The sequence below is a fragment of the Dinoponera quadriceps genome, unplaced genomic scaffold (assembly GCF_001313825.1).
Source record: "Dinoponera quadriceps isolate SergipeBrazil2010 unplaced genomic scaffold, ASM131382v1 scaffold3595, whole genome shotgun sequence".
In the NCBI taxonomy this organism is placed as follows: domain Eukaryota; kingdom Metazoa; phylum Arthropoda; class Insecta; order Hymenoptera; family Formicidae; genus Dinoponera; species Dinoponera quadriceps.
This window is the reverse complement of record NW_014558075.1, coordinates 162,899-187,476: the sequence shown is the minus strand read 5'-3', so window position 1 is coordinate 187,476 and position 24,578 is coordinate 162,899. Positions and strand designations below refer to the sequence as shown.

General features: G+C 42.5%; 2 protein-coding genes across 7 annotated transcripts in view; one reads left to right on the top strand and one right to left on the bottom strand.

The window, feature by feature from the left end:
- LOC106749620 (muscle calcium channel subunit alpha-1) overlaps window positions 1-11,286 on the top strand; it is a 104,509-nt gene extending 93,223 nt beyond the window's left edge. For 3 of the 6 annotated variants that reach the window (XM_014629270.1, XM_014629268.1, XM_014629269.1), the window contains 11 exons: window positions 25-179; window positions 347-571; window positions 971-1,175; window positions 1,282-1,415; window positions 1,517-1,618; window positions 2,018-2,119; window positions 2,191-2,309; window positions 2,823-2,966; window positions 4,994-5,325; window positions 7,075-7,482; window positions 8,474-8,952. In XM_014629270.1, coding sequence (XP_014484756.1) covers window positions 25-179; window positions 347-571; window positions 971-1,175; window positions 1,282-1,415; window positions 1,517-1,618; window positions 2,018-2,119; window positions 2,191-2,309; window positions 2,823-2,966; window positions 4,994-5,325; window positions 7,075-7,482; window positions 8,474-8,493 — 1,946 coding nt within the window. In that variant the 3' untranslated portion in view covers window positions 8,494-8,952. The other 3 variants (XM_014629273.1, XM_014629271.1, XM_014629272.1) reach the window with 3 other exon arrangements.
- Window positions 11,287-18,311: 7,025 nt separating this feature from the next.
- On the bottom strand, window positions 18,312-22,729 carry LOC106749630 (dnaJ homolog subfamily C member 2). The gene is made up of 5 exons (XM_014629287.1): window positions 22,555-22,729; window positions 21,941-22,213; window positions 20,632-21,016; window positions 19,438-20,542; window positions 18,312-19,197 (listed from the first exon to the last, which is right to left on the bottom strand). Exons 1-5 carry the CDS (start codon window positions 22,601-22,603, stop codon window positions 19,147-19,149), a joined length of 1,863 nt encoding a protein of 620 aa, XP_014484773.1. The 5' UTR covers window positions 22,604-22,729; the 3' UTR covers window positions 18,312-19,146.
- Window positions 22,730-24,578: the final 1,849 nt, after the last annotated feature.

Genomic DNA, 24,578 nt, shown 5'->3' with positions numbered 1-24,578 from the left:
TCACACGTACATTTACGACCACAGGCGAGTCGTGGCAAGAAATCATGATGGCTTGCTCGGCGCAACCGGGCATAGTCATGTGCGATCCTGCCAGCGACGATTTCGGCAATTCGAACGGCTGCGGATCGGACGTTGCATTTCCCTACTTCATATCTTTCTACGTGCTCTGCTCATTTCTCGTAAGTGCATCTCATCAAAATGACTTCTGATAACTACTTGGCGCTTTATTTTTATTCAAACTTCTAATTGTAGAAAAAAAATTTGGAGTTAAAAATGTTCGACTCAAATTTTAAATTCAATATCTTTCATGCTGTACGTATATTTTCATTTCTCGTTTCGAAAACAGATCATCAATCTCTTCGTCGCCGTTATCATGGACAATTTCGATTACTTAACGAGAGACTGGTCGATACTCGGACCGCATCACTTGGACGAGTTTATTCGGTTGTGGTCCGAATATGATCCCGACGCGAAAGGACGTATTAAGCATCTCGACGTGGTAACGTTGCTGAGGAAGATATCACCGCCTTTAGGTTTCGGAAAGCTGTGTCCTCACAGGGTAGCTTGTAAGGTTGGTAGACGATTTTAACGAAGATTTTATAACTGCGAGAATCAATGAGGACCATCTCAACGATATATCGAGGATATTGAATGACCGCATTGGTGACTGGTCCCGAGAAATAAAATCACTATCTTACAAATATTGTCCAGCCCAGAAACAATACAAAACGCACTAATATTGACTTGAATGTGTCCAGGATGTTCTGGGCAATGTTCTAGGACGTTCTGAGCACATTCAGGATGATGTTTTGTGCTATCTGAGTAAGTGAATTTTAATTAATTTTTTTATCGTTGCCCTTGATATATCAATTTCTAAAACTTGAAAAAAATTGCCGCGTGCGACTCGAGTGAATCTTGAAGACCTAATCCTAAAATGAATATTAGTTTGATCGTGAAATTTAATTTTCAGAGACTAGTCTCGATGAACATGCCACTGAATAGTGACGGTACCGTCTTGTTCAATGCGACGTTGTTCGCCGTCGTGAGGACGTCGTTGAGGATCAAGACGGAGGGCAACATCGACGATGCGAACGCCGAGCTCAGAGCGGTGATCAAGAAGATCTGGAAGAGGACCAGTCCGAAGCTCCTGGATCAAGTCGTTCCACCGCCCGGAGGTGAGAAAGCGTCTCCGATAGAAGAGCATACTATAAGTTCTCTCTCTCTCTCTCTTTTCTTTTGCGTCAGCATTGAATTCACGCGGAATTTCGATTCTTCTCACAGTGGACGACGAGGTGACGGTCGGCAAGTTTTACGCGACCTTCCTCATCCAGGACTACTTCCGGCGATTCAAGAAACGCAAGGAGCAGGAAATGAAGGACGGTGACAAGGATTGCCATAACACTGTGACGCTTCAGGTGAGTTCCTCGAGGATCGATAAAGAACTCGGTGTGATTTGAACTATTGGATCGTGATTGAATATTTTACGACACCATTTAACGAGATTTCAAATTAAAAGGCCGGTTTGAGGACGCTACATGAAGCCGGGCCCGAGTTGAAACGCGCGATTTCCGGTAATTTAGAAGAACTCCTCGATGACAATCCGGAGCCTATGCACAGGGTGAGTGTCATGGTACTAGCATATTTTCATATCCAAAAAGCTGTTTAGTAATTAAATAATGATAATTCACAACGATTGTACAATGGGAGAAAAAATATCTAAAAAATGAAAAATATTTATTTTGTGGGTACTAAACATATATATATATATATATATATTATTGAGGAAAAATTGTTTTCAAATGAAAGAATATACATTTTTTAAATCTGTAGCTTTGAATGTGAAATAGCAATTGTTTATTCTATATTTAAATAAAAGAATTTGAATTTATAAACAAATATGTTATGAATATCTACTGAATAAATATTTTTTCTCTCAGTGTTTATTATAATTTGCTAATATTTATCTAGATGGAAATATTTCTTACTGTGCAACTCAACGAAGAAGCATTTTTTTCAGAGAAACCACTCGCTCTTTGGCAGCGTGTGGTCCAGCATGCGGAAAGGACATCACAGCTTCCATAGGGCGAGATCGTTGAAAGTGAACTCCACCGCTGCGAAGGTATGCAGGCATACGAAATCGTATTTTCTAACAAATCACGAGCGTTACATTAATGCAGAGTACTTTCACAGGCTTCCCCGACCAATTCCATAGACTTTTTGCCGTATTCTTCGTTGCAGAGGACTGGTGGCCCGGATGCCGCCAATCAAATCACTGCGAGGTCTCACCAAGTTGTGCCAAATGTAGCGGGGTAAGTTTCCAGCACAGACATATACACACTCAGTAAGCAAAATGTTAGCAGTATGACATTTGTGGTCGATTTAGGATACTTGTAAAATTCAACGGGTATTTTTCTTTAATTCAAACCAATCAATAAATAGTCGTAAAATTAACATTGACAAAATCATGAGAAAAGGTGTTAGAAATAAAAGTTTCATGTTAAATTAATTTTGCGATTATTTATTGATTGGTTCGAATTAAAGAAAAATATTTGTCCAAAACAAGCGTGTTGAGTCGATCACAAATGTTATTTTGTAGATACATCCTTTTTATTTGAAAATATAAGGCAACAAATCTTGGCGCGCATTTTCTCGCTTTTGACGTCATTAAATAAGAATAGTCACAGCGAGTCGCAATCAGGAGCTGGTTAATCCGGTGATGATTCCCGATAAGTTAGAGAGAGGGGGGATAGATAAGAATTCATCAAGTAGCCATAGTGCGTTTCGCTAATTACAGTGAATTTATATAAAATAATACTCGTTAGTGGTCTGAGCGACGGCGCGATGAACCAAATGGGAATGGATCTACGGCTGACGGGCATGGAGGAAAACATACCCCTGAGACCGCTCGCTGTCTTCGGCAACCCCGTGCAACAGACGCCTTATCAGAGCGCGTATAAAGTGGTCGAGTAAGTAGAAGAGCGTGCACATGAGCGACAAGTTGCAGCGAGTGTCCTATTTCTCTTAGGCGTTTGTCCCGTCCGAGTGTAATCGGTGGTTACGCTCTTTCATCTACGACGAACTCTCTCATTTTCTCTCTCGTTATCACGTTATCATAGTGCATGCACGATGTCCGTCCGGTGCCGAGCGAATTTCGAAGCTGAATTTTTGCCTCGGCGACGTATCTCTCGAGTATCTGAATATCGATTCCTCCGACTCGGTCGCGCTCGAGAAATCATTGCGGACCCGTCACGTTTAGTTTCGTTCGTTCGTTTTTCTCGCACAATTTTGTCAGGGCCACGCAACGACGCGTATTAATCGTTGGTAACGGTATCGGATCACGAGTCTCGCCGAGCCGACGACGACCCAGGGTTCGTATTCCGGACGCGTAACGAACGCTGAATACGCTTTTCCGATGTTCAAGCTGAAACAACGTCACGCCTCATATGAGAAAAATGAAATTTGGAAAATTTGTGCAAAGGCGCGTTTAACGTTGGCTGTGTGCCCGGAATAAGGGTTCAGGGTAGCGATTGTGCAACTTTCTCCCGAGAGAGAGAGAGGAAACGTGAAGAGTGAAAAAGGTTCATGCGAACTTGACGACTTTTTCTTGCGATCACGTAATTCCCCGAACAACGGAGACATGAGACTTTTCACTTTCCCCTCTCAGGTGAGAGCTACACGATCGTCGCCGAGAGCGCGTTTTGAAACGATCGACAAGCCGGGATCGTCCACTCGCGGGAGGAGAGTTTCGCGAGCGACTCGCATCATCTCTTACCATCCTCTTCGCTTTTCTGTTTATTGTCGTACGTTTCAGTGGATCGGGTAGCGGTAACTATCTCCATCCCAATAGCGAATATGGTAAGACAAGTTAGGGCTCTGCGATCACAGTAGCTGGCTTCCGTTTCCGTTTCGCATCTGCTTGTCTACGCGCCTGCATGCGTTTTTCATTAACCACGCCTTGACGATGATCCCCGTTCAACTGTGTGCTCCACGTGTTTCCTACACATATATATATGTGTGTGCGTGTGTGTGTGTGTGGTATGAAAGAGTGACCGGCTGATCGGTGCGCGCGAGAAGGAACTGGTTAAACGGGAGTCGATCCGCAAGACCGCGAGGACAATTAGACGCGCGGGTCGCACACACATCTCGCGAATGCTGTTCGGGTGGATGCGTTTGGGTCCCGCGCGTGGTAGCGCTCGTGTCCAGCTGATCGCATGTTCGTACTGACCGTAGACTAACGCAACATTTTGATGATAACGCTTGTTAAAGCGCCACCAAAACGCCTCGACGAAAGCTCGCTTAGGACGATGTGCTCGATGAGAAGGATATTCCCGGGTTGCACATGTTAATTTCATACAGGTACTTTTAACGTGTGTTTACATCAACATTCTTTTCAACATTTCATGATCGTATTACACACGTTTAAAAAACGAAGCTAACTATGCTACTGCCTCTGGATTAATTCTCCTCGAAACTTGAGTTGCACGATTAAAGCACAGCTTGAACTACATTATCGATAGAAAAAAGAATAGAGCAGTTTGAATTTACTTTTTCTTAGATGGACAAGTGCGTTATAAATTAAAAAAAGAAGAAAAAGGTATAAAGAGTATCTTGGGTTTTAATTTTGAACAGTGAAGATGAAAGAAAAGAAACAAAAGCTTGATAGTAAGTAGGAGAAAATTTGGTATTGCTTAGTTACAAATTGGCTCGCTTTTCACAGCTTCATTCCGGAGTCTCTCTCTCTTTCTCTCTCTCTCTTCCTCTCTCTGGGAATATTCTTTTACAATTCAAATAAAGAGAAAAGAAGAAATATTTGAAAAAAGAATTCCTCGAGAGAATCGTCCGAGGCGTTGAGGAATGCGCCACGCGTACACGCATTAACGTACTAAGAGCGGCCGTTACGTTTTCTCTTTTTCTCTCTCTTTCTCTCTTTGCCCGCGCGCTGTGTGTGTGTGTGTGTGCGCTCGCTCTCGCGCGCGCGTGCACGCTCGTGCAGTCTTCAGGACGGAATCGAGCGGCAGTTGACGCCACCCACGCCTCCGCCGCGACGGAATCCACCCTCCTCGTCCACCGTCCCGAGCATCGCGCACACCTCCGCCGCATCAGCAGCAGCAACAGCAGCATCGGCAACCGCAACAGCAGCGGCGGCAGCGGCAACGACGGGCTCGCCGAGCGTCGCGGCGACGATCGTCGCGTGCACCACGAGCACGAACACCTCGACCTCCGCGACGAGCCCGAGCCCCGCTTCCTCGTCCAACGGCACGAACTGTTACTATACCTACGCGACGCGGGGCTGCTGCGCCGATTGCGCAGTCTGGAGCAATCACGGTACGAGACCGCCGCTTCGGCGACCCCTTCGGTCGTCTCATGCGAACTCACGCGGATGCCCTTCGACGCGATTCGACGAGTCCGATGCGATGATCGAGCTCGCTTCTTCGCGAGAACTTGCGGAAAGTGAATTTTCCTTTACCCTCTGTGTACTATCGGGCTTCGTTCGAGTTTTCGTTTTTGCTCCCTAAGTTTGGGAAACAACATGACACGTCGCTAACGTTACAAATGACTTTTGTTGACTTGGGAGGACTTCATAACGATGTTACTTTCTTTTCGTTTTTTTAAACGGTTTTAACTATTTGAAAGATTTCATAATTATATTATATAAAAATTCACACATACATATGTATATTTTTGTTCTTTCTTGGTTTTCTGAAAAACAAGAAGAAAGATTGATTTATTTCTTAAAAGAATAAACGAATCCTTCGATTTACTTAATTCCACGATGGCACACCGAGGGTTAAAATAAGTATATTAATCCTGCAAGGGGGAATAAAATTGAATTTGAAGTAGAGATGTCTTCTGGGTTCTTGAGGAAGAGGGTTTGCTCAATGTCGCGCTGAGCTGTTCAATTATACGAGGGCATCGTCGGGAGCCTTGGTTCTTACGGAAGTCTTCTGGATTCGCGTCATCGTGTAATCTTCAGAGGTTCGACGGTCTGTAAGCCGACGCGAATAGATCGCGGGGTTAGATATGCGACAGACAAGCAGCAGGGCTTGTGTATGATCGAATATCGAGGGTAGATGTAAAGGCGCTTTGGACGCTTTCGCGCCTGGAAGTTTGAAGTAGCGGGAAGTTTAGCGTAGGTTTAGCGCAGGATTAATGTTACACGTCGTGGCTCGAGATATTAGAATTGACGTAACGCATGTCTTAGTATCGGTGTGTTTTAGCATCAGTATAATTTATACAGCTAGTTCGATATTATCCAATGAATATAGGCCCACCCGAATCGTGTGTTGTCATTTTATCTTCGTTGAAAGAGAAAAAGGCAAAATTGAAGATGAACCGGAAAAATTCAAAATCAGCCTATGAAAAAAATTTTCGAAGACTCGGTGTACCCCCCGTATCTTTCTCGTCCAGTTGTCTTTTTTCATCTTTATATACATATATATATATATATATTTCGTGCATATTTATCTGTACAAGTAATTATTGGATGTGTTAGATCAGGCAGAGACTATGTATGTTCCATCTCTGTGCTGGCGTCTAAGAAATTGGCGAGACAGTCAGTCGATCGTTTCTCTCGATTATTGCAAGAAACAAGATCACTTCGTTTTGAGTGAGACCAACAAATTTCAATAGTAAAGATACCAATGCCTGAGCACGTACCTAACTCAGATATGTTTTTATATTTGGTCTTCACAAATATTTAAACTTTCAATATAGAATACATGTACATTAAATATACACATATATATTACATCGAAAGTTAAAATATTCGTATTTAAAGACTAAAGAATGTGCAGGGTAAGGTACGTTTTTAGGTATCGGTACGGTTTTACGTCAAATCTTACTGCTTAGCCCTTGCATGGCCCCGCTTAAATCGGTCGGATCGATCGCGCGTGTCGAATTGAAATTGCACTTTGTAATTCGTCCGATCGGCTTTTTCATTACCGTTTCTCATTACCGTGCGGCACCGTTCAATCGAATTTCGTTCGCCAGCACAGTGAAACTCAGGCCGAGAGAGATTCTCTCGAATTAGGCTTCTCTCACTGATTAAACAAATCCGTGTGCGCTCGCACGCAGCCGTAGACGACTGTGACGACGAGGACACGACTACGGGAAGCGTATCGAGCGATTCCGGCAAGTGGAACCATTCGGAGGGTGCGGTGGTGCGCGGTACGTCTGGGAGGGCCCACGTCACCGTGCTGGGTCGGTCGTCGAAGCGCCGGGGTCGCCGCGACGCCGCTGTCGCCGGCGGCAAATCGGCCCCGGCGAGCTTCCGGTCGCGCGACGCGGCCGACACCGACGCGGCCACGTCGGCCGGCCAGTCGGGGTCAGCTGTCGCGTCGGGCGCCCGCACCGTCGCCAACGGCCTTAAAATGGCACAGACCCAGGCGATCGCCGTCGCCGGTTTCCTCGCCGACGTCGACTCGCGGCAATGGCGCGTCTACGCTTCCTGCTTCTCGCACCGAGCGTCCTATCATGGCAGAGGTGATTAAAAAGAACGCGGTTTAACCCTTCGTGGTCGTGCAGCATTCGAATGAACTCTCGATATTTGCGATGCGCTGTTCTTTCCAAATTGCTGGGACAACGTGCGGGAACGTTATGGCGATCGCCGAACTTTTAGCTTTTTCCATTCGGTTTTGAAACAGGAGGATCTATGCCATTAGTAGAAATGCCTTAGTATGTTGAAAATGGTACGTCCCAGTGAGCAAGAAACATTAAATCAATCATTTAATCATTTAACGTTTCGAAACATTGGTTTTAAGCTAATTTTATAAACATCTTATAATCTTATGATATAATGTTTTATAAATGTTTTTAAACTGTTATTTGATAATATAATATTTTTAAATATTAAAATCATAGTGTACAAATATTATTTTTAATGTTTCAGTCAAATATTGTTAACAATAACGAATTCTGATCTTGTATACAACGTTAAGAATTATATATTTGAAAACGTTTTATATTGTAAAATATTACTATAATAACATTGTGTCTATAATTTCTTGCTTACTGGGATTGGTCTCAGGGATACACAAATTTTGTTGGACAAATTGCGATCAAGTCAAATCGAATATAAATCGAATCAGATCAACAAACTGACGTAGGAATTCGAATTACAAAATTGAGTAAACGGTAAGAGATTAACGAATTGAAATATAATTGGATCGATTAATTCGCCATACACAATCTTAAATTCGTTTAACTCAATTCGAATTGTTTCAATTCATCTTCTTTTATAATGTAAGGATTGTGTAAGGATTGATATTGTCATTGTCGACCGCAAAGGGTTAACATCGCCAAAGGATATCAGTATGCTCGAAAAGGAGCGATAGTTTTCTATTACGTTGGATTTCGTTATATTCGTTTCTCTACTTGACATTCCTACTTTAGGTTTCCTTTCAATCCCTTCTTAATGATTCCTTGAGATTTCTCGAGATATGATGAAATTTGATAATTGAAATATATCCTGAAGTGCAAAGTATCCTAAGGTGATTGGACGAATGAAGAGAGTAAACACATCTGACACGTGGCGCAAAATTGATTTGCGAGATCGAAGTGTCTCGGATGTACGCGACGTACAGTCACTCTTCATTCGAGCGATCTGCACACTTGGGAGATCTCCCGAGAGGAATCGACAGAAATACGAAGAGAGACGTGGACCTCAAGGTAGTCAACCGCTGCTCGAAGCACGCGCGCTCTGCCAGCTTTCAATCTAATATTCTAACACAGACTCGACTCTAACGCTTTTACTAACCGCAACTCGATTCACCCGAACACCAACTGAACTCGCGAAGCTTGAGGGATAACGCGCTCGTCGGTATGTGTGTCTGTGCGCTGTGCTCGTTGAAAAGTCAGTCGAAATGATAGCGAGAGCTATATCGAAAGCGCATCGAAATGATAAGGAGGCAGGGCGTGATGATTCGAGCTAAAACTCTGACGCCTCTCCTCGTTCGTCAGTTCCCTGGGCTGGAGAGAGTAACGGAAGCATCGGCGCAGAGCGCCTGTCCCACAGCCTGCCCGGGAGTCCTGCGGACCGGAAACCGAATTTCGAGGTCATCGGGAGCGCGGAGAGTCTCGTCGGTCGGGTGAGTTTTGCTACGAACGATACGGTGAAATTTAGATGTAGATGATTTTGAAAATAAATAGTTGATTACGTCATAATTCTCCCTCGCATGATTATTTCTCTCGTGATCAATTATAGAAGTCGTCCAGTACCTAATTTTATATAAATACGTGAAATATAATACAGAAACTCGGTTTAGTCGGAATAAGTCTTCTGCCGAATGCACAATAGCGAATGTATTAGGGAAAATTTCCCTAAGCCAAGTGTTGTAAATTTCAAAACTCGACATTTGTTCGATCTTACATCCTATATTATTTGTTCTCATTAATAATAGTAACGAATGTAATCGTTATTTTCACTTCTAGAATGTGAAAATGAAAATGTATACCCCAGTAAAGAATTAATAGTGATATAATAACAATATTATAATTTCCCATCGTTCTATCTGACGTCTGACGCTTCAGGTCCTAGCAGAGCAGGGTCTCGGCAAGTACTGCGACCCGGACTTCGTGCGGTACACGTCGCGCGAGATGCAGGAAGCGCTGGACATGACACGGGAGGAGATGGACCGGGCGGCGCACCAGTTGCTGCTGCAGGAGCGACGCGGTCAGCCGCTGACCTACCAGCTGCAACAAGGTATGGAGCAGCCGTGGGGCCAGCAGACGACCGGCATCAGCTACCAGCCGTTGCAGGAACAGCCGTCGGCGGGCGGCGGCCAGCCGTCCGTTTACCCTCCGCAGGGCGGCTACCATCAGCTTCGCAGCGGCAACCGGCAGCAGCAACAGCGACAGCCGCCGTCCTAGCAGGACGAGAAGTCGCCAGCGACGCGAACATCGTCCACGTAACGCGAAAACACCTTCTCTTCCGCATCCACGGATTAGTCGCCGAGGTCGTCGCGGAGATAGACGAGCCAAGATGAGCGGAGCAACGCCAAGCGGCGGAGCCGGTCGCGCGAATTCGACGGAAACAGACCGTGAGCTCTGACGTCGTAGTCGTCGTTGTGGTCGTTCGGAGAGCTCGAGGATGCTTGGAACCGTCCTGAGTGCGTAAATGTAGTTAGACCCGTGGACCGAGCGGAGATGCTACCGAAAGGTCGTGACGACGAGCTCGTCCTCGTCCGCCGACACCATCCGGGAGCCGATGTCGCTCGACGAGTATTTTCTAAGTCGATTTTTCACGCACGAGCGAGCGTCTCGTCCCAGCGCTTCGAGCTGTGTCTCTGATTCCTGACCGGCCGGATGTTGAAGTCGGCGAGGATGGTGCGAGTCGCGAACCGAACGGAGTTCCGAAGAAGCTCGTTCGGTATGAAGTATATATGAGCACATATACTTTGTAAGACGTATTTTCACAGCGATGAGAGAGAGAGAGAGAGAGAGAGAAGCTCGTCGTCGTTGTCATCGCCTTTCGACGTCGGATAGTCGCGAGAACAAACAAATTAACTGACGGAGCACCCCGGGACCCAGGCTCCCGGGACGGAATTGAGTTCACTTCTTTAGGAATAGTTTTTAGAGACACCATTGTCCCGTTTAACGTCGATCTCCGTTTTCGGTTCGGCTCGTCCTGACAGGGACGACACGACGGACGCCGCGCGTATTCTCTGTACCGGAAACGGACGAATCGAAATGAGAGACTGGGATTCGCCCTGTCGAATTGCAAGGTCTGCATTTTTCTTCTTAACGATTGGCTTCCGCGCACTTGAAACTTGTTACATGCTTACTTACTCCTATCTACTTCAATTTTTATAAAGAATAATGAAAAAATAATCAATCCATTCTTCGGAATTAACACGTTAACTGCCATGGGAAAGTCACCGGTGATCGACACTGTCACATTTCCGCGTTTTATTGATTTCTGTGTATAAAATATAATTAAAAAATTATTATATAGAAGAAATTTAATACCTAGCCAACAGGAAACTGACAAATCCAGCTAACCGATAAACCAGATATATGCATTATGAATTTATTTATTACACGGAGAGAAATAATTTGCTAACATAACAAATTTATGCTGTCGCAACAAAATCTCAGTCAATTATTGTGTGAATCGCAAAGCGATTTGTCAAGAATATTAATTGCCTTCCGTTGAATTATTTTGCTGATTTTATAAATTACTTTGCTGTAAGACGAATTAGAGTAAATATGAGAAAACATTATTTTATTCAAACAGCAAATTAACGTGTTCTAAAAACAAATTCCCTCGGCAGAATATTTTTTATTTTGGCAACAAAACTGTTTCTGCTCCAATTACGAATAATTCGTTAATTTAGTTATACCAACTAAATTTTATTATTGCCGCAATAAATATATGTAGTAGTAACGATGGTTTCAACAGCAAAATTATTTTTCTCCATGTGTTCCTCTGGTTCTACAAATTTTAATTAAACTTTGAAATGTCAATGGAGATCAGCGTGGCAATCAACGTGTTAAGACACATTAGAGTGACGAACGTATTTCTTCCCATCTCTTCTCAAGCTCGATTACATCGGTAAATAACTCTTGCTTGTCGGAGGAAAAGATGTCGGGAGAATCGAAGGATCTGGAAATTTATAAAATCAATCTGCCGTATGGCATCACGGGAATCATATTGACAATTTCCCCAGAGACGAGTCTCCCTCGATTATTTCGACCGGTCTGTTTCCTCAGCAGCGATCCAGTACCCTCTTTTACAGGGCTCGTCGCCCGTTAAAAAAACCTTTATAGCACAATTTATATAGAATACTTATTATTATCCTATAAGTAAACACCTTATACTTGACGCGATAACTTCCTATCAACTCGCTATAATTATTCATTGGACGCTAAAATCTCCTTTCTAATAGGCGAGTCTCGCACGAGCGAGCTGTGTATCCGCGAGGGTGCACACGCGCGCTCAAAAAATTCGGGCCACAAAGCGTTAAAGGAGGGTAAAAAGTATGAACGATGCCGCACACACGACACAACAGGCACGCGCGTCCGCGCGGGGCGCGCGGGCGACACGTTGGCGGACACAATCGCTCCTCTTATTGCTCTCATTATTAATTACTACTATCGTTGCCCCTTGTTCTGATTAATTACGGTTTAATAGTCACGATTACAACTCATAATTACGATTCGTACGATGGATTCTAGACGAGATAACAAGTGCCTAAGTATCTATAACTTCTTTCGGACCAGAGAAGACTTTTATCAACTTAGACAAAGTACGACTATTATTGCGAATTATTGCGAGGGAGAGCTACGAGTCGAGTGTGTACACTACTGATATGTTGTGACGATATAGATATTATTATTCGTATGTAATTGTGTACATAACACGTTGCGCGTATATTTCCGCTGATGCGTGTGGATGAATGGCCGNTATATATGTATATATATATATATTCGAGATTATATATATATATATATATTATATTATATATTATATCTAGATGGCAATCTATACAAATGTGGGTAGGGGCAGGGGGTGTAGAGGGACGGGAGGGAGAACTAAGCAGGTAAGACGCGCGTGCGCGCACGTGCGATCGAGCGCGACGTTGTCGCGCGGCGCGGCTCTCGGTTTTTATCGTATAAAAATATTCGGAGACATGAGACGGTCAGACGCGCAAATCTAGATCGCGAATCGTCAGACCTCTGTTAACCCGATCACACCCCACTCGTCATGCATGCTCAACGGTACGGAGAGCCTTATGAATGCCACTTCACGACTCTCGATAGTCTGATCTCCGGACGGGGAGCGCGTGCTTTGCGAGAGATTTATTTTACCAGAACGATTCAATGAACGGTCGCCGCGATTCGCAGTCGAGCGAAAGTCGCTAATCCACTTTCGGTGCAGACGTTTATATCATATCGATGATGTATTTCGCAAAACGAGAAAGGAAGAAAATAACTGCAACAGCAGTGAGACTCGCTGACGCCAACGCGGAGGACGCGATTAAATCGAACGTGGCCGGAAATCACAAGGCGATTTACAACCCTGTTGGAAAAAATCAGGTGGGAATTCATACAGGAAATTCATATGGAATCCCCAAGTCAAAAACGTAGATTTCAGGTAATAATCCATGTCACTGAACCCTATACTATACTGGAATGCCAAGTACCATAAGAGGAAACGGGCGAATAGAGGTGGAAAGAAGATATATTATCTGAGAAAGACATATTATCAAGAAATATTATCTGTATCCTTTTTTAATACTATTCCAGTTAAGAATATCAGCTCATCATAAAAGCTTCGCATTTGTCGCGACCTCCGTAATTGACAAAATTATAACATTATTGGAAAAGAACAGGATAAACAATAAAATATTAGAGTTCTATGCCACGAAAAATTGTAAAAACTATGAACAATATGGTACGAACATCACCTTTCACAAGTAAATTACTACACTCGGATGTCCATAGAAAAGACCATAGAAAATCGTTGACTAATCAGAAAACTTTAGGCATATTGAGAAAAAAGATTTGCAAATTTATTTGTGAAATATATAAGGTCTATTTCACAGGAATAAACATTTATTTAAATACAACGAAATAAAATTGTATTCCTAGCAAATAAACCAATTAATAAGAAAACTTAGATAACTTTCACAAAAATATATTCTGTCGTCATAGTCAAATTTCTTTCTAACCGATTAATATCGAAGAAAATGTCACGAGAAACATTTACTTCGTAAAATTTCAATTTCTTTTTCTCAGTACAGTAAAGGAAATAATACTTATGTTACTTTGGCGTACCCCGGTTTTTTAATACGGCATTTTTTCAGCAGTATAATATATATAAGAAAAATGTTCGGTTGAATTTACCAGACAGTGAATGAAGTAAACGCGTCTTGGTTGAAGAAAACAGGATTTCTGGCTTTTATAGTCCAAATTCGGTTCTTACGATATCAGAAATTCTGTCTCCTTCAACCAAAACGCATTTGTTTCGTTTGTTGTCTGGTAAGTTCAACCAAATTTTTCTTTCCCGTGTAGAGTTCAGTGATCCATGTGGATTTCTATACGAATTTTCACACACTATGTGTGTTCCTAAATAAATTTTCACACACCATGTGAATTTCTACATGGATTTTTAATATCCTGTGTGGATTCGCACGAGTTCCGTTGGATTCTCCGTGGGAATGCATCTGGAAGATTCTCAACAGGCGAGCGATCGAGAATGCGATCGCGCGAGGAAACAAGAAGCACGTGAGAAAGGCGTGTGAATGAGAATTCGCTCGGGAATTCACAATTTTCGTGCGACGTGGTCGATGGATAAATCGTCGGGATAAATCTTTCGGAAATAGCGCGGGCCCCTATTCACGCACAAAATTCGCTCGCGAAATGTCCGATTTTTCCAAGCCGGTCGAATGCGAGGAATCACCGAGAATCGCCGATGCGTGTCGCGCCACGAGTGACTTTAGGGGTTGAATCGCAGAGACGCGAGATCGGGCCACCGGATAGGCGTATAGGCGCTGGAAACTACGTAAATGTTACTTATAATCGTTGACAAAAATTTTTAAGCTCTCGTAAATTTTATAAATACTTAATCGTGCGTGGTTCTGGAGATTTGTCGCGAGCTTCGATTTTTTCCCCCAATTTGTATACAACCTCGAACCGCCGCCGTGAGGTTCGGCTGTGCAGAATGTCTATTAGCGAATCTAATTAAGATCTCCGGTCGATCGATTTCGGACAGGGGAAGAGATCCACGGGTCTCTCGTCAGTTCCGATCGTGCGAGACGCGAAGCGGCCCACTAACAAATCCGTTCACGCGAACCGCTACGTACTAGTTCGGGGTTTTCAGAACCACGTTCCTCGAAAGCCTCTTGGCGTCTACGACCAAAATACGAACTCCGCTCTGTCTCTCACTCTCTCTGTCAATCTACTTTTTACGCTCCTTCCCTTCGCGAATTCTCCTACTGCGCAGCGAACAGAGACCGTCTATTTTTTCGCCTTATGCTTTCTATTTCCTATTTCTTTGTGTTTTTCTTTCTATTTTTTCTTTTTTATGGTGCGTTATCCAAACACTATAAGCCAAATAGCTGTTGCTTGCAATAGCAACTGTCGTAGAGATCGAGATCGCTACGAATGATCGAAAGTTGGATCATTTCCCGTCCTCACCTTTTCGCTTCACCCCGTCGAATCACCTCGTCGATTACGTTTGACAGGTCCCACGTTTCTTGACAGGTGTATCATCAGTCTCACACGTTAAGTTTCTCCGCCTTCCGTTCGGTTTGTAACTCGAGAATGACTGAACCGAACGAAATCGCTATTACCGAGATACATATATTGTAGATACATATACATACATACATACATCGCATACATACGTATATGCCAAATTAGAAGAGTCGGAGATGATAAGTGAGCAAGTAAGTGTAAATCAGAGACTACGGGTCCGAACATGACCAAGTAGTGGCAGCAGAATTTTTTACGCTCTGTAAAATAACATAGAGAGTTCGCCGTCTGTTTTCTCTCACGACGAATGCAAAGGAAACAAAGAAAAAACGATTAAGTAAAACAAACAAACAAACAAACAAATGGAGCGCCACGGTCCAGAACCACTAATGTTTAAAATCCGAAGTCTGTTTATATCTTATGATGTCTGAATAAAAATTGTCATAGCAATTAACCACCCGTGCAATCAATCGATCTTTTTCGCTTATAGTCCACGCTCGAAATATATGCACACACAATAATACGTACACAGAAACGCACGTTTCGTTGAGAAAGAATGTGGAAAAGGAAAAAGATCGACGAGACGATCCAGGAGGAAGAGAGAGAGCGTCGTTGGATTCTGCGACACGATCATTCGGTGACACACATTGCTCAGAAAGATCGATCGAGCGTCCGCGACTTTAACGCGGGGAAGGAACTATCACCGCTTCTGCTTCTCACGAGAGAAGTGTTGGACGCGCTCTTTTGTCGCGCACCCCATTTTTCGAGGTCTTTCTAATGACGAGACGTCCTTTATCAACGGCTGTCTTTTTATACCGTTTTAAAGTGGGAATCAGGATTTACATCGAAATGTAGTATATCACTACATGCGCTCCGGCACACACAGCGATAATAGAAAAATCTCGAGTAGAATGATAACACAGGCCTGCATATTGAGAGGTCTTGAATCCTTTTTTAAAATAAAGAATCCTTCCCTATGTTTCTTTGATACGCTGAATTCAAATCCGACCACAGAATTTTCATATCACGTCAGGATTTCGAGATATTCTAATCTGAAAGCGCGAAAAATGCTATTTTCTGAGGTTTTTGAGTCAAGATAACAATGAAATAGGTGAATTCTACCAACGAGATTATACTCAATATGAAAAAATATACCGAAAACCATGCACTTTCTGGAGAAGAAAAATATTTTTTATCTACAGAAACAAATGACTTTATCTAATGTCACGTTTTTGTTTTCGTTAGGGTCCGCTATATTAAATTTGAATATTTCTAATTTTCGACTTCGGATTTGTAATCAGCAACCCCAGAAACTTTAGGGTACCACATTTTACGAAAATCGATCCAGCACGCTTAAAATATTTGATGTATCTGCCGAAAACGTAATCACATTAGGTCAAGTTATTTGTTTCTCTGGATAAAAAATATTTTTCCTCTTCAGGAAAATATATAATTTCTGACAGATTTTTTTCAGGCTAAACACGATCCTGTTAGTTAGAATTAACATATCTTGCTTCGTTTCATTGTTGTTTCAGCTCAAAAACTGAAAAAATGGCGTTTTCTCGCTTTGAGGTTAAGATATTTCAAAATCCTGACGTGAAATTCTGCGGCCGGATTTGAACTCAGCGCACAGAAAAACACAAGAAATGACTTATTTCATCAAAAAGGCGACCATTTATATACCTGTGTAATTGCAATTCTCTCCTGTGTTGTCACCAAGTGCGGAAGTTTATCGTGATTGTACGTCGTGCGTACGTAAGTAGTCGCGCATAGAGAGACCAAAACATTTCCATCCCGTGAGGCTGAGAAGCGTAAATGTAGAAAGTAAACGTAGAGAGTAGAATCGCCGAAGAATCGCTGTGAGAAAAGTTACGCGGGTTTTTGCACGGGTTACAATCGTCCTATGCGGAAAGATACAAGCGGAAAGACACGCGCGAGAAGCAAGATGCCGCAGAAAAGGTCGAGGAACGATTCTGTCTCTGAGACATTTCTTTTCTCTCTCTCGCTTGATTCAGGGGGCATCTCTTGTATAAATTATACGACTGTAGACCACGTGTGTACATGTGTTTTCCTAAGAGACGCGTAGAAAACGCCAGGATTCTCAGCAGGACCAATATATCGCGTATTTCTAATGTAACTTAGAAGATCGTTCTTTCCCGTTATCCGTTTGTTATGAACAATGCTCGCGCGATTCGTTCGAAGAAGGAAAGGATCGATATCGATAGTCGGGAATTAATATTAACGGCCGGAAGTGTTGTGTATGATATTAATTATGATAATTATTAACGAGAATAATAGGGTGACGCCGGATAATGAATGAAGAACGTCGAGAGCGGAATACGAGAATCCCGCCCGATGTTATAGACTTAGCGATAACGAGAAACAAAGTGCACAATAATTATATTCATCTACCCAGTTTAGACTATCTTAGTGGCGTATACACTGCGGACATACGCGTCCGAGGATACACGTCGCCGCCGTCTTAACTATACTCGCCGCTCGTAAGTTTATAGCAGCGCGCGCGCGTAACGCAATGTGTTTCGATATGGGATACTCTGAATATTTGGAATGTTGAAGTATGAAGTGAAGAAATACGAAATAAAATTGAACGGTGATTGAAACGAGATCTCCTTCACGAAATCCCTTTACGTGTCGTGTCGTGTCCCGGCGATGGTATTTACGCATGAAAAACAATCGCTCTTTCACTTTTCTCTTGTAAAATTTGATAACAGCTCTGAGAAGCTATTCGTAAAACGTTCGCAAATTCAGCAAGGATAAAAATAATTTTCACAATTTTCAGCAGAATTATAGAAAATGATTTTCACGGATTCAAGCCGAGATAAAAATGATTTTCATGCATATTTCAGCGGGATAAAATAATCTTCACTGATTTCAGCAGAGATAAAATTATTTTTGCAGATTCTAGCTGGGATAAAAGTAATTTTCATGGATTTCAACAGGATATATATGTATGAAATAATTTTCACGAATTCTAACAGAGATAAAAATAATTTTTACGTACATTTCAGCAGGATAAAATAATTTTCATAGGTTTTCAGCGGGGTTAAAATTATTTTCGCGGAATTTAACCGGGATAAAAATCATTTTCACAGATTTTAGCAGGGACAAAAATCATTTTTACGGGTATTACATAGGATAGGATAAAAATAATTTTCACGGATTTCAGAACATTTTCTGAAATAGAGGTGAGCGGATATACTGGGATAAATTTTTCACATTTCATCGAAATATCATAAGGATAGATAAAGGATTTGGTACTCACAGAGGACGGATTTGCGGGAACTTTCCATCAACAGGTCCGGAGCATCTCTTAAAATCGTCTTCTTTATTTATAAAGTCCACAGTTCTCTCCTTTTCTCTCTCTCTTTCTCTCTCTCTCTCTCTCTCTCTCCCTCCCTCTCTCTCTCTTTCTTTCTTCCCATCTCTTCTCATGGTTCGTCAGCAACATTTCCTCTCTATCTTACAATACGTACACAAAGTGTAGGTCGGACACGAAACCATCTTGCAAAAAGAAAGTTACACATCCCTAAAGATTGCCTCCTAGGTCGCAAGCTTCTTCGCACGGAAGTTAATAATCGGCAGCACGGTTTTAAAGGTACATCCATCGCACAGCGCGCAGGAATATAACACGGTGGTGCCATGGTGATAATTCCGAGTGGTGCCCGCGGAATCGTGTGGGATCCGCAAAACGGAATACGTAGTCGGCCTTTCCCGCATTCCGTGCAGCTGATGCACGTGTCGGCTGTAGCAAGGCACAGGTATGCGCGCGAACTGGCACTCAATCGAAGCTAAGGTAGTCGCCCAGTCACGAATTTTGCGATTATAATCCTCGTTTATGCATCGGGGAACGATCGATCGTCGAATCGGAATCGCTCGTAAACTAGAGTTCAATAAATTATGAGGAAATTTCGACTTAGTGCGCAGCTAATATTATTTCATCACCTGCGCCGCCTTCTTCGCCTTGACCAACTCCACCAGTTCCTGCAATCGGGAAAATAACTAAATTAGCCTTCGGGGACGAATGACGGTAGATCGAATTTCATTCGCAAACTACACGGTTCTCGTTTGACGACGTTACGTAGCGCGCGGAATGATTTTCCTAACGTTATCGCTTGAAATATCATTTTCCTCTTACGTGTTTATTTTATTACTCGCAGAGCAAACGTTTCACTTCTACTTGAGTCATATGCGCGATTGTAATATGCTACGTAAAACGCTTACCTTGTACCTCCTCATACATTCCTTTTTCGTCCTAGTAGGTATACACGCTGAGATCTGGTCCCATCTATCCGGGACCGTAGTAGAGTAGGTTTTCAGTGCTTGTTCCAGGAGTTTCTGTTCCGCCGGCGTCCACGGCGCTGATTCTTTCTTCGGCTCCTTGGGCTCAGCGGCGACACCGTTCGCGATCGGATGGTCTAGGCGCTCTGTGACGGCTGGCATTCTCTCCTCGATCGCCTCTTTGCTTTTCTTCTCCGCGATAAAGTTATCGAAAGCCTTCTTGTTTGCTTGTTCTTTCAGGCTCGACTTGCTGAAGTCAGTCGACTGCAGACTTTTGGCCTTCGCCAAGACCTCCTTAGCCTCGCGAGTGACCCCGCTGGTGGAGCCGCTATGCTGATTGATGAAGTTGGCGACCACATCCCAACGTTGATTGGTACCGGCGGGGAAGAGATTGACAGCCTTGATCAGAAGCTGCAGATCGTTCTCGCTCCAGGGCGCGGTACATGTCTTGGTCTGCTTTTCGGGCGTGTTTCTAGCGTCGTTATTCATCACGTTCACTCGACGCTCCGCCTCGATGTGCCGCTCAGTTTCCTCGACGATGCTAAGGAAAGCGTTCCTGCCGTCGACGTGCAGCTTCTTCATAGCTTCCTCCAGCTGTGCGAGCTTGAACAGCTCGCAAATCTTCTCCACGCTCTCCATGTGCCGAATGTTCTCCGCCGGGCTCTTGGCGAAGTAGTTGTTCACCTTGCAGAAGTCCCGGAGCGCCTTCCTCTCCTTACGTAACGCCTTCTTCTGCGCCTCGCGCTCTTGTTTCAGCGCCTCCATTTTCGCTCTCTCCTCGGACTCTCTCTTCTCCTTCTCCAGCCTCTCCTTTTCCGCCGCGTCTTTGGCTATTCTCTCTTCTTCTTGCTGCCTGGCTTTCGCTGCCTCTTGCTTCGCTCTCTTCGCGGCATTCTTCTTATCCTTATCGTCTTGTTGGAACTTCTTTATTCTAGGATCTATATTATAAGCCATATCCACTAGAGTGCGTATCCGCGTCATCTCCTCTTTCTTTCGTTTAGCTCTCGTGACTTTGTTCTTTTTCTCGATCCACTTCCGCATGTCCCGGCTGCAATGAATTCCCATTGTTAACGTTTCGCTTCGAGGAATATGTGTGATATGACGCTGTGATCACGGGTTTGATCGAAAATTACTTACTCTTGACCGCTCTCCTTGTCCTCCTCGTCGAGGTATGAGTATTCGCGCCACGAGTCGAAGTCATACCAGAACGAGTAGAACTTCTCCACCTTGTCCCGCGGTGTGAACGGGCCACCTAACTGCGGCACGGGTTTCTTCACAGACCACCGTGAGTTCTCTTTGAACGCTTTGCCCAATAATTCGTAAAAATTGTGCCGGCAGTCCTTCTCTTCCGGCAAATTATCGTTAAAATACGGATCCACACTATCGTAGCTCCGTCTCTTCGCCTGGTTGCCGAGAATCTCCCAAGCTCGTGTTATACACGTGAAATAGTCATCATCCGGCCGAATCTCCTCACCCATCGCCTTGCGTTTATCGGGATGGTGTTTCAAGATCTTTTGCTTGTCTATAATTCACATATTAAATGTTCACTCTGACAGATATTATTTGTACCATCAGACTTTACAAGGTGACATGTGATCAAGTTTATTAACAGGGTTTCTACTCAAATCTGAGAAAAAGTTCTTCAAGAATTCCTTGATTTTTTGGTCAATTTTTCAAATTTTCAGATAAAATGAAAGTATTTATATATATATATATATATATTGCAAATGAATATATATTTATTGTGCAAAGTCCTTGATATTTTCCATTCATGAAAGTTTATAAAACATAAAATAAAATTGAGAATTACTCGAGTTTCAATTATTAAATTTGAAAAATTTTGAAAGAAATTGTAAGAACTCTAAAAAATAAATATTTTATCTTGCGTAAAATTTTCACTTCCAAATTTTATTTTGAGAAGTTACTAAAATTATGTAATACATAACTGATACAAGATGTAACTTGTATAAATCTACTAAAATATCTGTTTTAATTCAACAAGATTGCACCTAACACAAAATCCTTGTCTTCGATACTGATCGGATTAGTTGTAAAATCGGTATGCACTAAATATTACAGCAATATAATTAGATATTACAATTCGGTATGCACTAAATATTAAAGCAATATAATTAGATATTACAATTTATATAGCGCTATTTTTTTATTAATTAAAATTAATTAAAAATCCAGTCAGAAAATTCTGAACTTTTCCTCTATAATTCTTAATGAAGAAAATACTATTAAATAAAATTCAGTTAACCACACAAATATTTATTTGTGAACGATATGATAATATGGTTTGTAGTGAAATGCGAATTTCAAGTTCCCTGACTTTCAATAAAATTTCCTGAGAATTTTCTGATTTCTCTAGGTATAAATAAATTTCCTGGGGAATTCTAAGTTTTTTCAGATACTAGATCTTGATGAACGATACTATACGTACAAGCTCTCTTGATAAGATCCTCCGTTGCCTTGTGCCTGAGATTCTTCAAGCCCAGAACAGCATAGTGATCCTGATCCTTCCAGTCCCTCGGATCCAGCGAGCGGAGGTAATCGAGGTCGTCCTCGAACTGATACTGGGACAGATTCTCCTCTTCGTCCGAGGATTCCGAGATACTGCCGCGCGTGAGACTGCGGTGGAACTGAGCTCGCCATGCCAGCGCGGTCGAATATAAAACTACTGGACCGGCTGTGCTGGTGTTGGCCTTTCCCGGATCTGCAACGTGCTCATTTCAGAACAAAGAGCATGAAAATCTCTCGGTGCTATCACGACAGGACGCAGTGACTGGAGCAGAATCGTGAACACATGGTGCACGCACGTCAACTGAAATATCATTTACAGACAGAATCTGCGGGAATGCTCGCGATATTGTGCGAGCACAGCACGATTGAGCAACATTTTTGCGAGATGAGAGACGTGATGATTGTGTTGATCGTTACGAGGAAACTAGAATCGCAGCGAATCGCGTGGGTGCTATCCGAAAAACCCGCTGTGCTACTCTAACCTCTAAGCGTGACCGATGCATTACGACGCGTTGAAAGTCGTTTGTGTCTTACCGGATATAGAATTGAATGCGGCGGAATCCTCGTTCCCGGTGCCGGTCATCGTCGTGTGATCGTCAACGAGTTAATCCTATGATATACGGCGAACACGCGACGAATTGGTACCAGGCAACGTACATCCGCCGCGAGAACCAAAGCGTTAATGCGCGCTGCACCACTGTCGCGCGACAATGCTCCACGAACTGCGAATGGGCGACTTTCGACCGAATCGAGATTCGATTCCACTCTTGCTCAAGAATCGATCATCTCGCCGATGTTTTCAAATTTGAATTACCTTGAAATCTAACTCGCTCGGATTTGGATATTTTAGGCCCGGTTTCACCAACGTAAATTAATCAAATCGATCGATTAAATTCAATTCTTCTGTTGGAGCTATTTAATGCCGCATCGTTCTTAGATAGATGCGATTGGTCAGTTCCGATGGACAAATTGAATTTAATCGACCGATTTAATTAACTTGCGTTGAAACCGGACCTTAATAATATATCTTGTCGCGAAGACAAATAGACTTTTATCTCTCAGTCAGTAAATTCAGATAAAAACTTATCAAATTCGCCATTGGTCTACTAACGATAGACAAAAAGTTCGCCCGCTTCGTTTTTGATTGGTATCGCTTAAAATGTAAAAGGTTTTGACTTGTTATTGATTTTTAGTTAACAATAAAGGATTTCATTTTCCGTTAAATCGTATTATTTGAAAATATATCAAGATAACATTCAGATGTCCCTTAAGACGTCGTAAAGACATCTTTTAGATAATAAGACAAAGACGTCCTTTTAGAGGACATATATGTGTTTTTTGATTTGGTTTGGTTTTTTAAGTTGCTGGTTTGTAAAAACTAAAGAATAAAAATACCTTTGTCTTGTTGAGTCGTGCTGTGATCTCGAACTTCGTTGAAGAGTGGTGGCCGCCTCGTAGCGGAGATTTGGTAATTACTGGCGGTAGTTCCAAAGTCTTCGTTCTGAGCCGCCACTGTTCTAGGTGCGTTCAAAAAATCTTAATCTGTGGAACAGTTTTATTTGACCAATCGGGAGAAAAGGAACAAAGATTTCTTTATCATGATTGGTTAATTAAATGCTATTCTACCTGTCGAATAGGATTTTGAAACGCAACCTTGAAAAATCGAAGCAGTAGTACGACTAAATTAATATATTCTTCTTTTAGTGCCATACCTGCGCGTCCGGGCGTAGGCGACGGCCTTTCTTATATGCCTGTGGTGTACACGTGATTATACACAAACATATAAAACCTACAGTTTAATGCCGGTTCCGAACCACAACGTTTTTAGAGAGGTTATACTAGGCAAGGATACTCTCCGTGGTTTGTCATTGCTTTCCAAGAGGGGATGCAAGCGGAAATATTTTGGCTTTTGCCGGGATCGAACCCGGGACCGCTGATGGCATAGTAGATCAATGCGCTACCTGTTATGCCACGCTTGCTCTTAAATAATATGTTAGCTGTACTTTTATTCTTAAATTTTTCGGTTTCATAAGTGATAAAGGATTCACGATCAACCGACAATTCGACATCAAACAGATCTCACTTTTTAGAGTTCCTAGCTAACAATGTTTTTGTTTCCAGAAAATGTATTCTCATATTAGGTACTGCATGTCGTATGGCCAGTCATAAAAAGGTTATAACATATTTTTTTAATAAATTTCGGAACACCCTGTTTCTAATGGGAAAATTTGTATTTTAGTAGTTCTCAGAAAAATACATTTTTCTATTAAAATATGAAATGTGTTGCAAAACTCATAAAAAAATGTGAATGACATAGTATGAGTCCTGCATTAGATTTTTTTCCAAGTAATATAACAGATGAAATGTCATTTCCAACATTTACGATTTAACGATTAAATAAATTATTTCCTAGTAGCACAAATAATTACAATTAGGCTCTTATCTTTACCTATTGTAGAAGAATAAGCCATACATATATACACACACTTGTCTGTACTGGCATTCAATTTTATCCTCTAGATAAAAAGAGAGAAAGATCGCGATAATATATAAAACCT

What these genes read in the sequence shown, in the direction of transcription:
- LOC106749630 (XM_014629287.1), bottom strand. Translation starts at nt 22,603, where the DNA reads ATGACCGGCACCGGGAACGAGGATTCCGCCGCATTCAATTCTATATCC. An exon ending in CGCATTCAATTCTATATCCG is followed by an intron (nt 22,214 to 22,554) that starts GTAAGACACAAA and finishes AGCACGTTGCAG; the next exon opens with ATCCGGGAAAGGCCAACACC. An exon ending in GGATCTTATCAAGAGAGCTT is followed by an intron (nt 21,017 to 21,940) that starts GTACGTATAGTA and finishes TGTGAATTATAG; the next exon opens with ACAAGCAAAAGATCTTGAAA.